This window comes from Myotis myotis, unplaced genomic scaffold, assembly GCF_014108235.1.
Source record: "Myotis myotis isolate mMyoMyo1 unplaced genomic scaffold, mMyoMyo1.p scaffold_m19_p_1, whole genome shotgun sequence".
In the NCBI taxonomy this organism is placed as follows: Eukaryota; Metazoa; Chordata; class Mammalia; order Chiroptera; family Vespertilionidae; genus Myotis; species Myotis myotis.
Genome location: NW_023416313.1, coordinates 34913100 through 34928524, shown reverse-complemented (window position 1 = coordinate 34928524; position 15425 = coordinate 34913100). Strand labels below are relative to the sequence as shown.

Genomic DNA, 15425 nt, shown 5'->3' with positions numbered 1-15425 from the left:
TGTGGCGGCTGACTAATGACAGCGTGTGGTAGTCCCGGGCTTTAGTCAGCATTCACGCCCGCGCCTCTTGGGTTCAGTGCGCGTGCGCGCACTTGGCTCCGCCCCTTGGTTCGGGGGCCACGTTCCCCATGCTGCCTGCAGGCCTCACCCGCGGACTGCTCTGGCATTTACTTCGGGGATTAGCTTCCACGGCAGCGCGCCATGGCCTCCGGGAGCCGCTCCTCGAGAGGAGATGCGCGGCCGCCACCTCCACCCAGCACGCATCGGGCCTGCGACTTGGGCTTCCTCGTGGCCCGACGGCGACTGCGGGTTCCGAAGGAAGGGATGACATGGAGGAGCATTTTCTGTTCCCCGAATACGTCCCGGAGCCGGAGCCCACTCCGACCGTGGAAAGGCAGCTGCGGCAGCTGCATCAGCGTCAGGAAGAGGAAGAACGACAGAAGCTACAGCGGCGGGAGGAGCGGCGGCAGCAGAAGCTACGCGCCAGCCTCCGGGTGCACCGGGTCGTAGGGCACCCGGACCCGACCGTGCCGTCCAGCGGCCTGAACTGCTCCGGCTGCGGGGCGGAGCTGCACTGCCAGGACCCCGGCTTGCCTGGCTACCTGCCCAGCGAGAAGTTCCTGAGCGCGAGGGCGCAGGCCGACGGGCTGGCGCGGACCGTGTGCCAGCGCTGCTGGCTGCTGGTGCACCACCGGCGCGCCCTGCGCCTGCAGGTGAGCCGCGAGCAGTACCTGCAGTTGGTGAGCACCGCGCTGCGGCGGCCCGGGCCCGCCCTGGTGCTCTACATGGTGGACTTGCTCGATCTGCCCGACGCCCTGCTGCCCGACCTGCCCGCGCTGGTAGGCGCCAAGCAGCTGATCGTGCTGGGGAACAAGGTGGACCTGCTGCCCCAGGACGCCCCCGGCTACCTGCAGCGGCTCCGGGAGCGTCTGTGGGACGACTGTGTCCGCGCCGGGCTCCAGCGGGCCCCCGGCCGGGGCGGGCCACCTGGTGGGGAAGAGAATTCGAGTCCTTCGGCCAAGTCCGGTACTGTCCTCCGGGACGTGCGGCTGATCAGCGCCAAGACCGGGTACGGAGTGGAAGAGCTCATCTCCGCCCTGCAGCGCTCCTGGCGCTACCGCGGCGACGTCTACCTGGTGGGCGCCACCAACGCCGGCAAGTCTACTCTCTTCAACACCCTCCTGGAGTCGGATTACTGCATCGCCAAGGGTGCCGAGGCAATTGACCGAGCCACCATCTCCTCTTGGCCTGGTGAGCTTTAGGGGGTCCGCCCCCTACGTTTTCTGAGTTGCTTAATGTCCACCAGGAGCTGTCTGTAGCCTTCCCGTTAATAATTCTCTCCCTATTTTAATAACTCCTCTCTTATGTGTCAGCGTAGTGCTTGGAAATGTAGTAGTTGCAGTCATTTTCTAATAGAAATGTCTATGGAGCTCTTCTATGTTCCAGGCACTAGAGATAAACCAGGCGGCAAAGTCCCTGCTCTCCTTGAGGTTTCCCCTGGAGCTTTACTTTGGATGTGTACATGGCAGTCCTTGGACTTTCTAAACCTACCTCCACTATCTTGAGTTTATTCGTGTGATCAGTATACTCTACACATTTAACCTTTGAATAATTCACTAATGCAGTATGACGTGTGGTTTTGTTGAAAGAAATGTCCATTTTGTGGTGTGTTCGTTTTGTTAATCCTCGCCCGAGGATATTTTTCCATTGATTTTTAGAGAGAGTGGAAGGGAGTGGGGAGAGAGAGAGAAACATCACTGTGAGAGAAACATTGATTGGTTGCCTCCTGCATGAGCCCAGACCTGGGACTGGGGATTGAGCCTGCAACCTGAGGTACACGCCCTTGATCAGAATTGAACCTGAGACCCTTCAGTCCATGGACCAATACTCCATCCACTGACCCAAACTGGATAGGGCTTGATTTTATGGTTTTAACAAACTTCTGTAATGACAAAATGGGTCCTTTTATGACCCTGTTTGTATTTAACATTTGACAAAACTGCCTCATTTGTTCCTTCGAAATCAGTGTTTAACTTACCTGTTGTGGACTTGGGCTGAACTCTTCACAGAAGTGCTTTTATGTAAGATGGTAGTATGTGAAAATGAAAAAAAATCAGATCTGCAGATTTGGGATTCACATCCTGGTTGAGCCTGCAAGCCAGTCTCTGAACCTATTTCCTCATCTATAAAGTAAGAATAATTTTGTCATGAAGTTCAGCGAAATAAATCACAGTACCCAATTCAGTGTGTAGCTCCTCAGAAATGTTACTTTTCTGCCCCATATTCCCTTGTGCAGTTTTATTAAAATATATTTTTTGGTATTTCAGGCACTACACTAAACCTTCTGAAGTTTCCTATTTGCAACCCAACTCCGTACAGAATGTTTGAAAGGGGGAAAAGGCTGAAAAAATATGCAGCTGAAGCTGAAGAAGATCTTAGTCAGCTAGAAAAAAAACAACTTAATCTCTTAAAAAAGCATGGTTATGTAGTAGGTAAGCATCTTCTACAAGAAACTCTTATGTGGTCTATGCTACAATTCTTTGTTGAGCAACCTGAAATACAGCAGTAAAAGCATTTCCACTAAGATACGGCCCCTCCGTGCAGAACAGTACAATTTTGACTCCATGCAGCAGCTGTAAATTAGATGCTCCCTTTCCTTGGTATCTCTTTTCAACCTTCATTTACTAAAAACAGTTTGATTTACAGTAATTTCCCTCAAATGCGATGTACACAGCCAGGCACACACTTGATCAATGCAAGAGTGTGACTCCTGCTGTTGTTGTTGTTGTTAATCCTCACCCGAGGATATTTTTCCATTGACTTTTAGGGAGAGTAGAAGAGAGAGGGAAAGACTGAGAGAAACATTGATGTGAAAGAAACACATCAATTGATTGCCTCCTGCATGAGCTCTGACTAGGGTCCGGGCTAGGGAGGAGCCTGCCGGAATCAAGCCTGGGACCCTTTGGTCCCCAGGCCAAAGCTCTATCCAGTGAGCCAAACTGGCTAGGGCCTGATGATTTTTTTTTTTAAATTCTTTATTGTTTAGTATTACATATATCTCCTTTTCCCCCCATTGACCTCTCCCCAGCCATTCCCAGCCCCCACACAAGCCCTCACCTCCCTACTGTCTGTGTCCATGGGTTATGCTTATATGCATGCATACAAGTCCTTTGGTTGATCTCTTAACTCCCCTCCCCCACCCCCCACCCCCGTCCCGTTGGACAGTGTTCGATGCTTCCATGTCTCTACCTCCCACACTCCCACTGCCTTTTTAAAAAAATCAAAGCTATATATCATTGTAGTCTCACTTTTATAGCTCATAGTTCTAGTAACTTGTTTGATGCAAACATAAGAATTATCTGTCTGGAATCAAAGGCTTTAAAGGAGTAACTAATTATTCCAATATAACTTACTCTAGGAAGAGTTGGAAGAACATTCTTGTATTCAGAAGAACAAAAGAATGAAGCTGCCTTTGAGTTTGATGCTGATTCACTTGCCTATGACATGGGAAATGAACCTGTTATGGTTACAGATAAATCCACCAAAAAAGTAGAACTGACCCCAGAAGATGTGAAAGATGCCCACTGGTTTTATGACACCCCTGGAATTACAAAGGAAAATTGTGTATGTATTTGATGTGTTTTAAAAACATTAATTTTCTTTTCTTTCTCTTGTTGATTGTTACAGATGTCCCCCATTTTCTCCACCCTTTTCCTCCCTCTACCCTGCCCCACCCCCCTTCCCAGTAGGCCTTCACCACATTATTGTGTGTGCCCATGGGTTATGCATATATGCATATATATTCTTTGGTTGCTCTCTTCCCATCCTCCCCTCTGAGATCTGTCAGACTATTCTTTTTAATTATGCCTCTCGTTCTATATTGTTCTTTTGATTCTACATATAAGTGAGATTAGGTGATATTTGTCCTTCTCTAAATGGCTTATTTCACTTAGCATAATAATCTCCAGGTCTAACCATGCTGTCACAAAGGGTAAGAGTTCCTTCTTTCTTACAACCACGTAGTATGCCATGGTGTAAATGTACCACAGCATTTTTATCCACTCATCAACTATTGGGCACTTGGACTATAGGAACGTTAACTTTCAATTCCATGAGTACTGTCTTAATTGGTAGAACACAAAAAAGGAGATATACTTTCATGATAGACTCAATTCTGATTCATTCATAGAAATGGTTCAGGGATGAAACTATATGCCATCAAGTTCTATATTTAATTTGTTGGGCTTCACTGCTGACACCCTACTTGTGTTATTGTGCTTGTTACCTTAGTTAGGGAGACATGTATAGAATCTTAGATTTTGAGGTTGGACAAAATTATAAATATTACTACAGTCCAGCCACCTATTCCATGCTTGAAGTACCTCTATAACATCCATCAGAGGGCACCCAGCTTGAACTGAAGTGAGGAGTGACTCCTCATCAGCTGAGGCAATGTCACCTTGCCGCCCAGGGTAACCTGTGTGATTTTGACCTGCTCTTTGTATTGAGCTGAACAGTCTTCCTATAACTTGTACCCATTGCTCCTCAAAGCTTTGAAATATGTTAAAATATAATGTCCTATCTCTTCCTCTATTCTTTCATTAGTTCATCCAACAAACATTGAATATTTTCTATGCTGACATAATCCAGATTATTTGTCCTTATTTTCTACATATGTTCTCTCTGAGAGATAAGCTATTCATCAACCAGGCCCCTTTCGGAATGTTTTCTAATTTGTTTTTGTTGTTAAGATTATGACACTAAGAATGAAATTTCTCTTGCCCTGGCCAGGTGGCTCAGTTGGTTGGAGCCTCGTCCCATACACCAAAAAGGTTGCAAGTTCTATCCCTGGTCAGGTTGTGTATGGGAGGCAACCCATCAATATTTTCTCTCTCTCTGCCCCCGTTCCTCTCTCAAGTCAATAAACATCTCAGGTGAAGATTTAAAAAATAAAAAGAATGGAATTTCTTGTATGAGTGCCCTCATTTCAGCATAATTTAGAACAGGATTAACATTACCTGTCTTGCCCTTGTACATTTTTTTCCTCATTGATTTATTTTTTATTTTTTATTTTTTTAGAGGGAGTGGAAAAGAAAGAGAAAGACAGAGAGCTGTGGATGTGAGAGAAACACATCTATTGGTTGCCTCCTGCACATGCCCAACCAGGGTCCGGGCCAGGGAGGAGCCTGCAACCAGGGTACTTTCCCTTGACTGTAATCAAACCTGGGACCCTTTGGTCTGCAGGCTGCCGGGGTCCAACCCCAGCAGGTCCAGGGGTTCCCAAAGGTGTAGACGGAGTCGGCGAAGAAGGAAGGACACGGAGACAGCGTTCAGTTGATCAGCAGCCTAGCCAGGATCTCTAACCAGGATCTCCAGCCAAGTTCTGGTCTGGATCTCCAGCGAAGTTCTGCTGTTTATTGTCTTGTTACATCCGTATTTATACCAGTTGATTTTAATCCTGTCAATTTCTATTACAAAGGTTAGGGCATTTCTTATCTCCATTCCAGGGAGTAAAGATTATGTAGCTTAAGCATGATTGTTTGTAGTGATTAACTACCCGCCTGGCACTTAGTTAAGGAGTTTCATCCCCTCCCTGACTTCAGGGAAAAATTCCTACCTGGGGAAACAACCTTTCTAGGAGAGGCATCCCCTCCCTGACTTCAGGGAAAAATTCCTACCTGGGGAAACAACCTTTCTTGGAGAGGTGACCTTGGTTAAAACACACAGCGCTAAGGGGAGCAAACATATTAAGAACAGTATGCTATATACGCCAGGTCCCTTGAAACATATGCTGTGCAGATGTTTCTTTCCTGCAGCGACTGTGTCAAGCAGCAAGGATGGACCGGCTTCCGGCAGCAGGCCAATGCTCTATCCACTGAGGCAAACTGGCTAGGGCCCCTTGTACATCTTTTTAATTCAACCTTGGTATCTCCTGAGCAGCTTTGATCCTATCTCATTAAATTCAACCTATATCCTACATACTTTTTAAGTCTCACAACTTTTTATTTATTTGCAGTTTTGATCCTCATCATGAATGATCATCATTCATTCATTGACTCAAGTGTACAGCCAGGATACAGCCTTACTGCAGATCTATTTGAATCTGGTTACTGACCAGTATCTAATTCACCTAATTATCTCTGTATCTCCCTGTGAAACAACATTGGTTTCTTAGGTACTTTTCCTTCCTTTGCCTTATCAGGGTTACTTAAGAGTTTCATTCTCAGAATGGTATTATCACAATAACTTCACCTCATGTTTCCCTTTTAGAATCAGGTCAAGGATAGCAGTTACTTTAGTCATACACACTTCTTGTCAAATAGTCAGAAAGGCAAGAATTTGCTAAATATTCTAGCCCAGCAGAATCCCACCCTCAAGTGTTGAGATATAAAGGGTCTTTAAGGTGTTTAAGGTACTTTGCTTCTAGTGTCAGTTGATTGATTAATTTATTTGATGCCTTAAAACAGTTTCCCAAAGCAAACCAAGAAATTCTGTTGTGAAATGAAGGTCTTATGGAAATCTTAGGGTCTAAAAAGTGTTTAAAGGTTTCTTTACTACAGATGGCTTTTTTTTTTTTTTTTTTTTTTTTAGTTGCGAGAGAGAGGAAAGGAGAGGGAGATAGAAACATCAATGATGACAGAGAATCATTGATCAGAAGCCTCCTGCATACCCCATACTGGGCCTGGAGCCCACAACCCAGATATGTGCCCTGACTGAAAAATGAACCATGACCTCCTGGTTCAAAGGTCAGTGCTCAACCACTGAGCCACCTAGCCAGGACGGTATCACATAATTTCTATTTCTTTAAGCAAGTTCACAAAAGTTTTCTTTTATACCATTTTTTTACCTTCCCTATTCTTTTTCTTGTTAAATCAAATTTTGGTTCCTTAAATCTTACTAGGATATTGTACTTCCTGGCTTTCCTTTTCTGTTTTCTCTAGTCTATTAAGGAACTCTTCATTCTTAGGAGCCACTTTTTGCTGAGTATTTGGGGTAAATTAGGAAACTAAAGACCAGAATTTAGGAAGAGTTTGTTCAAGCTCTTTACCTGTTCCTAAAATGCTGTAACCATTTTGCATTTAATTCGCACATACTAGCCACTAGGACATAAGATAACTTATTACCTTACCTTTAGCTGAAAACTGTTGCATCCCTATAAGCCTTGATGGTGAGAACATTTATGCTCTTTTGGAATTGAATCATCACTGTTTTCAGTTCATGCCAATTTTGACATTAGGGGGATTCTACTGACATAAGAAAGAAAATTTCACACTCATAAATTTATTTTGTCATTACTCAAGATTCAGTTGTGAAACGAGAGTAGAGCCATTAGTAAATTAATTCATTTTGATGGAAAGAATGAATAAATTTTATGTGCAGCAAATTATGACATACTTTGGTTTATTGTGAAGTCTGGAATATTTTTTTCATCACTGTTTATCTCTTAGGTAAATCATGTATTTTCCATAAAAGTAATTCTTTCAAAATATCTACCCTTTACTTCACAGATTTTAAAACTTCTAACAGAAAAAGAAGTGAATATTGTCTTGCCAACACACTCCATTATTCCAAGAACTTTTGTGCTTAAACCTGGAATGGTTCTATTTTTGGGTGCCTTAGGACGCATAGATTTTCTGCAGGTAAGGGAAGTCTGTATCATTAAAAAGTTACTTAGTCCCCAGTTGGTGTGGCTCAGTGGTTGAGCATCAACCTTTGAACCTGGCAGTCATGGTTTGATTCCCGGTCAGGGCACATGCCTGGGTTGCAGGCTTGGTCCCCAGTGTGGGCATGCATGAGGCAGCCAATCAATGATTCTCCCTCATCATTGATGTTTCTATCTCTTTCTCCCTCTCCCTCTTTGAAATCAATTTAAAAAAAAGTGACAGTTTTCAGATTTATTTCAAGGAAGCAGATTTATGAACAAGACTGACAAAATGCTGATCATGACTATGTGGGCATTGATAAACTATTCTATTTTTTTAAAATGCTCATTCTAAAAACTTGGTAAAATTAATAGGGGGTGGGGGGAATATGGTAGTTGGGCTTAGAACTATATCTTCAATAGGATGCTCAGGCCCCATACAGCTTAGCATTAAGAAAAGATACTGCCCCATCTGTGGTATTGTTTCACAGGGAAATCATTGGTCAAACCTTTAAGTAAGTACAGGCTTAATATGCATTAAATAAATTCCACACTTCTTTATGTCCCATGTTATGTATGCTTTTATATATGGTTTTGTTTGGGTTTTCATAGTATCATTCTGGGGATTTTAGAGTATTTATAGAAGTGCTCCCCGAACAAGGAAAGTGAAACATGGATATGTTCAACAACACATTTTGCAACTTGCAGGCCATTGCTTTAGTACATTTCTTGGGTTTGGTGTTTGTTCATAATTTGTTGGAAATTTATCTTTACACACTTAAAACCCGTATATATTTCTTTGAAGCTCACAGAAAGATAATTTTTTAAACAGGGACAGATGAAGCAGACAGTATTTCCCTTTGTTTTTAATAAAATTACCATTTATTTAAACAATTATCAATGAACCTGTGAGAAGGAATTGGTTTTACATCAGTTGTTGAAATGCACAGCTTCTGCCACATTGTACCCTTATTCTTAGGCATTAATATAGTTTTATTACCAGTACTTATAAGGGAGCTGTGTTGTTGTTTTTTAATTGTGCCTTTTGCTGTTTTTGCAAGTTTTTCATTGTGTAAAATAACTTCTTTCTTTCTTAAGGGAAGTCAGTCAGCTTGGTTTACAGTAGTGGCTTCCAACTTCCTTCCTGTGCACATTACCTCCTTGGAGAAGGCAGATACTATATATCAGAAGCACGCAGGTGATATATTACTCAAGGTGAGGCGACACACTCTGATGATTGCATGGTTAGGTTAGCATACACCTTGATAGTCCCACAGCTCTGCTAAGAAAGCCTTTGTTAGAATCATCTTTGTTATACCATCAGCTAACTCTCCCCTCACCTTGTTCTCCTTGAGGATTTGGCTATGAAGTGAAGTGCGCCCTGTAAGGAAAGGGATGTTGGACTGATCCTAGAATAGCTCCTGAGCTGTGTTTTCCCTAGACTACACTGTCCAATATGGTAGCCACATGTGGCTCTTAAATTTAAATTAATTAAATAAAATGTAAAATTTAGTTCTTCGGTTGCACTAGCCACTTTTCAACTGCTCAGTAGTCACATCATTGCAGAAAGTTGCATTGGATAATGCTGAGTGAAGAGAAGTTACAGATTTTCTCACAACCGGGGGGGTGCTACTGGCATCAAGTGGTTAGAGGCCAAGGATGATGCTAAACATTCTGCAGTGCACAGGACAGCCCCTCACAACACAGAATTACCTGGTCCAAAATGGCAGTACTGCCTCCACAACCAGAATACATAATATATGCCTCTCACGACATTTCTTACCTTGCACTTGGATTACTTGTTATTTCCACCTTCTGATTTCCTTGGGGGATGGGACTATACTGTTACATCTATCTTTATCTCCCTAGTGCTAAACATAGAGACATCTGTTAATAAACTAGAGGCCCGGTACACGGATTCGTGCACCAGTGGGGTCCCTCGGCCTGGCCTGAACCCTCTTGCAATCCGGGACCTATCAGGGGATGTCAGAGAGCCGGTTTCAACTCTATCCCCGCAGGCCAGACCGAGGGACCCACCGGGCCTCTAGTATGCACATAAGATCTCCCCTCTCCCCTCCCCTCTTCCCTCTGTGATTCATCAGTCTGTTCCATGTTTCCATGCCTGTGGTTTCCACTCCTGCGTTGAGCTTCTGCCCCCTGGTGGTCAGTGCGCGTCATAGCTACTGGACAGTCAGCAGGTTGGCTGGTCACTTAGGCTTTTATATATATAGACTAGAGGCCCAGTGCACAAAAATTTGTGAACTGCGGGAGGGGGGGGTCCCTCAGCCCAGACTGTGCCCTCTCGCAGTCTGGGGCCCCTCAGGGGATGACCACCTGCTGACTTAGGCCCGCTCCCGGGGGATTGGGCCTAAGATGGCAATCAGACACTCGTCTGGCAGCCCAGCAGCCTTCGGGGGATGTCCACTTGCCAGCGGGAGCAGGCCTAAACTGCAGTTGGACATCCTTAGTGCTGCTGAGGAGGCGGGAGAGGTTTCCACCACCACCGCTGTACTGGCAGCCATCAGCCTGGCTTGTGGCTGAGCAGAGCTCCTCCCATGTGAGAGCGCCCTGACCACCAGAGGGCAGCTCCTGCGTTGAGCGTCTGCCCCCTGGTGGTCAGTGTGTGTCATAGTAACCAGTCATTCCCAGTCCTGCTCTTAGGATCAGTTTGCATATTACCCTGTTACTATATAGGATAGAGGCCTGGTGCACGGGTGGGGGCCGGCTGGTTTGCCCTGAAGGGTGTCCCAGATCAGGGTGGGGGTCCTGCTGGGGTGCCTGGCCAGCCTGGATGAGGGGATGATGGCTGTTTTCAGCTGGTCACACCCCCTTCAGGGTGGGGGTCCCCACTGGGGTGCCTGGCCAGCCTGGGTGAGGGGCTGAGGGCTGTTTTCAGGCTGGCGGGTGACTGAAGCTCCCAACCTCTCTCTTTTTCTTTTTTTTTATTCTGGGATTTATTTACCTTCTATGGCTGTCACTGGAACTGAGAGCCGGCTTTAGCTCTGAGGCTCGGCTCCAGCTCTGAGGCCTAGGCTGCTGAAAGCAAGTATCTGGGTTAGTTTGGCTTCTATAATTGAAACACTGTTGCAGCTCCAGCTTTTAGGTCTGGCTGGCTGAAAGCAGGTTTCTGGGGTTTGTTTAGCTTGTATAATTGCAACATTGTTTCTTAGAGTGCAGCTCAGAGGCCGGCAGCGGCAAGCGGGGAACCTTGGCTTCCTCCATCACTGGAGCAAGCAAGCCTCCTGTTTGCTTCAGCTACCTGGCTGCCGGCCGCCATCTTGGTTGGCAGTTAGTTTGCATATCGCCCTGATTAGCCAATGGTAAGTGTGTTGGAGGTACGGTCAATTACCATGTTTGTCTATTATTAGATAGGATTACTATCCAGTCACTTCCAATTCATGAAAACATCTATAAACATAGACGCTGAATCTTATATGTGTACCCTTGACTTGTCATGAGGCAGGGATTAATCTTTGTGGGTAGCCAGGCCTCTAAGAGCTAAAGTATTTGGAAAGATGTTGCCTTAATTGCCCATCATTACTCTTTGTAGAGCTGTATAGAGGGCTGTAAAAATAGGGTAAACTAATAAAGTAGATCCTGCTATCAGGAGTTACCATCCACATGTGACCTTTGGCACTGGGAACTATAGGTTTCCTGTGCTCTTCATTTGACTAGAAGTGATTTGGGTCTTTTTCAACCATTAATGTTTAAAGGATTTTATTCTTGATCATGTACAGAATTACCTTATCAGTGCTTTACTTTATATTAGAGTTATAGGGTATTTAATTTGTACTTATAAACATCTTCATTTTATCTCAACGAAAGGTTCCAATGGGTGGAAAAGAGCGAATGGCAGAATTTCCTCTTCTTGTTGCTGAAGACATTACATTAGAAGAAGGACTTGGGAAACCTGAAGCAGTGGCTGACATCAAGTTTTCCTCTGCAGGTAATTTCATACCAGGAACTTTTTTTTTAAATATATTTTATTGATTTTAGAGAGAGAGAGAGGAAGGGAGAAGGAGAAAGAGAAAGAAACATTAATGTGGATCAGCTGCTTCCTGCATGCCCCCTACTGGGGATCTGCCCAAAACCCAGGCATGTGCCCTGACCTAGAATCAAACTGGCAACCTTTTGGTGCACAGGATGATGCCTAACCAACTAAGCCAAACTGGACAGGGCACCAAGCACTTTTTAAAAAGATGAATAAAGTAGCCTTTTTTATTAGAAATGTATCTTAACTAACATAAGGTGACTGTTCTACTGGAACATGCTAGATAATGCAACCTTCTCCAAAAATAAATTTGTACCTTTTCACAAATGCATGGTATGCGTTTTTAAAATACAGCGTGAAAGAACAGTAGCCTCCTCCATGCTCAATTTGAAGCTTTAGTTTAGTGTTTTCAATAAGGTAGTTGTTAATATACCTGGCAGGGGAGATACCATGATCACAAAGGTGGTCTTCCTAGGGCGAGGCTTATCCATTGCACTCTAGATGTGCTGACCCCTACAATTTCCCCAAATGTGGGAAACCCAACTGCATAGTTGTGATAGTGGGGCGGGGGGGGGGGGGGGGGCGGGGAGGCGGCAGTGGAGGCGCGGGGCCAAGGGGAAGGATAGTTGCTGACACCATTCTGTGTTCTGCTGCATGCCTGCATAGGTTGGGTTGCAGTAACACCTCAGTTTAAAGACAGACTACATCTCCGAGGCTATACACCTCAAGGAACAGTGCTGACGGTCCGGCCACCTCTCTTGCCACATATCGTTAACATCAAAGGAGAGCGCATCAAAGGAACTGTGGCCTATAAAACCAAGAAGCTTCCTTCCCTTGTGTGCAATCTGCAGAAGAAGAAAAACGGGTGAAAATATGGAGTTGGCCTTGCTCACGCTGGTATTAACTATGGAGCTATAATCAAGCTCCCCTGTGCCCACCCTTTTAACTACTCAGAACTGTGCCTATTTGTATTGAGTTTGTAACTATAAGTTGTTTTTTGAAGGGTGTGTGTATGCATGTGTGACCCAAATATGCCTAAAAAGGAGTTCTGCTACATTCAAGTTTCTCTCACTACTGTTTTTTATTGAGACCAGATGTCATTCCTTATTTGGAGTCTGAATGAGAGTTCCACTTAGCAATTGGCATAGGCAAAAGTGACAGAAAATCAGTTTCTCCAAAGTAAGATAGAAGTGAGCAGGTGGCTCTGCACCTTGTAGTCATCCAAGGATCCAACTGGTGGAATACTCCGTGGCTTCCATCTGTAGGTCTCTGGTGTTTGTTCAAGTGCCATCCTTTTCCAGTGAGAGGGAAGAGGGACAGAGATGAAGAGCCGGCAGCTTCCCTGCTTAAAACAGGCGGGCAAGACCTGGAAGTTGCATCCATCATTTCACACAGTCCATTGGTGGGTCAACAGTCACATTGCCATACCCATCCACAAGAGAGCTGGGAGATGTAGAGGGAAATAGGGACCATTTCAGATTTTTATTACTGAAGGGGAGAATGGACACTGGAGAAGAAGCGGAAGTTTACCTGACATGAATTAAAAGTGTCTGAAAAATCTTAGGTACAGAAGGATTCAAGTTATATCTTTCTAGCAACCATAGTCTATTCTACAACGGTCAGAGAATATAACCATTTTAACATTTGTGTATACTGTATAACATTACATTAATCAGAAGTTTATACCTTTCATTATTCCTAGCTAAATACAATGAACAATTGGCAAGTCAAGTCCCAGATCCCGAAGTTGAGTAAATGCTAGTGGGATACATTGGCCTGAATTGCAGTCAGATCCATGAATTTTCTCTTGACTCAGATTTAGCATAATGTTCTCTGTCAATGTGTATCCTCTAGCCCCCTTCTCTCTAAGGCCTCTTAGAATAAGATGCAACTTGTAAAACTTTGTAGCCCTCACTCCCATTGTGTTTCAAAGTGAGTACTATAATGTTCCAAGGTGCTTTGTTAGGAGTTTCAAACATTACAGTTTACTAAGTAAGTTTGTGTCCCTAGTTATTTTCTCACCTATAAAGTGAGGAAAGAGCAGATTTTTCTCAGTCTGAACCTTTTATGATTCTCAGTAAAAAGGCAGGAAATGGGTGGTTCTGAAACCTCACACAAAAAGATCCATGCCTAGACAGTCAAGGACTTCTGCTAGGATCTGGTATTAATTTACTTCATATTCTGCCAACCTAATGCAGCCCAGATCACGGCTGCCTATTCAGCTGTTCCACAGTGGATTGTGCTTTAAGAAAATTCTGTTACTATATTGGTTTCTCAGCTTTAGTCAGTTTACTGATACTTCTTAATCCATTAGTCAGAGTATAAAGACTTCCCTTGAATCAGTAATCATTGAAGCTAAGTCAGGACAGCCCCCTCACTTCCACAGAACAGGTTGTTTTGAGTGACTAGGAAGCAAGTTTATATTAGGTCATTTACTTGGCTCTGCAGGCCTGTGGTGGTCAGTATGTCACTTCTTTGTATTTGTGACACCTAAAAGGACAAAGTATGTGCCACTAAAGGGCTTTATAACTTCAATGTAATATTAAACTCAGAAGTTTTTTTGTTTTAATATATTTTTATTGATTTCAGAGGGTAAGGGAAAGGGAGAGAAATAGAAAGATCAACTGATGGGCTGCCTCCTGCACGCCCCACACTGAAGAATGAGCCCGCAACCCCGTCATATGCCCTGACCGGGAATCGAACCGTGACCTCCTGGTTCTGGTTCATAGGTCTACGCTCAACCACAGAGACACACTGGCATGGCTCAAGTCAAAGCTTTATTTTTAAAAGTTACACCTCCTTTTTCCCCCTTTAAACAGCACCATTTTTTCCAGTTACTGAGACAAAATTAAGTTTAACACATTTTGTATTTTTAGTCACCATAAATGGCAAGCCATATGGATCTTTAGAGCTTTACCATGTAGTTCCCCAAAGTCTAAATTTGTTTGATACTTGCGACACTCACTTCCCATGGCCACCGAGAAGAAGTGGAGTGCAGATGCACACTTATGCGCTTGTGTTTTTTGATCATTCAGACACTTCTTCAAAATGGAGATCAAGACTAGTTTTCTGCAGATGACTAACTAGGAGCTTCAGCTGTGCCAGCCATGGCAGAGTTGTTATGGCCTCACTGAGTAGGCGCCCAGTGCTGGGAGAGCTGTTTCGTAGACAGCCTCTGATCATTTACCCTGGCTTCCCTCCCACTTGGCTCTGCCTCATGGAGCAATAGAATCATTTCCATTCTTTCTCAGACTGTTCCATTTTGTCTTGGCGCCTTTCCTCCTCCCTTGGGGATTGCTTTCTCTCAGCTGTCAAAGAGTAATGCTTAAACATTAAAAACAAGACTTCAGGCTCATGTGACTCAAATAGAGAGCACCTCTGCCTGCTCTCTGTCTCTCCGTTGTGTCTGCCCCACTGATGCCCTGTAGTGGGAAGGACATGGTTCAAGTCTAATACTTTAACATCATTTAGGAATGATGCCTCATGGTTTCTCTTCATGTCAAAGAGCATCCTTATTGTCTCTTTGAAAATATATTTAGTAAAGGAGTTTCATGATCCGAATATTTCTGAGTTTGTCTAGATCAGTGGTCAGCAAACTCATTAGTCAACAGGGCCAAATATCAACAGTACAACGATTGAAATTTCTTTTGAGAGCCAAATTTTTTAAACTTAAACTATATAGGTAGGTACATTGTTATTAACTTAATTAGGGTCTTCCTAAGGCTTAGGAAGAGCCACACTCAAGGGGCCAAAGAACCACATGTGACTCGCGAGCCGCAGTTTGCCGGCCAT

At 44.2% G+C, this 15425-nt stretch overlaps 1 protein-coding gene and 1 pseudogene across 3 annotated transcripts; both read left to right on the top strand.

The window, feature by feature from the left end:
* The first annotated feature begins 96 nt into the window (after positions 1-96).
* On the top strand, positions 97-14878 carry NOA1 (nitric oxide associated 1). 3 transcript variants are annotated; one of them, XM_036335044.1, is made up of 7 exons: positions 98-1251; positions 2328-2492; positions 3419-3624; positions 7509-7640; positions 8741-8857; positions 11468-11588; positions 12300-14878. In XM_036335044.1, exons 1-7 carry the CDS (start codon positions 129-131, stop codon positions 12500-12502), a joined length of 2067 nt encoding a protein of 688 aa, XP_036190937.1. In that variant the 5' UTR covers positions 98-128; the 3' UTR covers positions 12503-14878. The 3 variants fall into 3 exon arrangements, with proteins under 3 accessions (XP_036190956.1, XP_036190937.1, XP_036190946.1); XM_036335053.1 differs by lacking the exon at positions 8741-8857; XM_036335063.1 differs by lacking the exons at positions 7509-7640; positions 8741-8857 and having other exon boundaries at positions 97-1251.
* On the top strand, positions 12059-12200 carry LOC118662466 (annotated as a pseudogene).
* Positions 14879-15425: the final 547 nt, after the last annotated feature.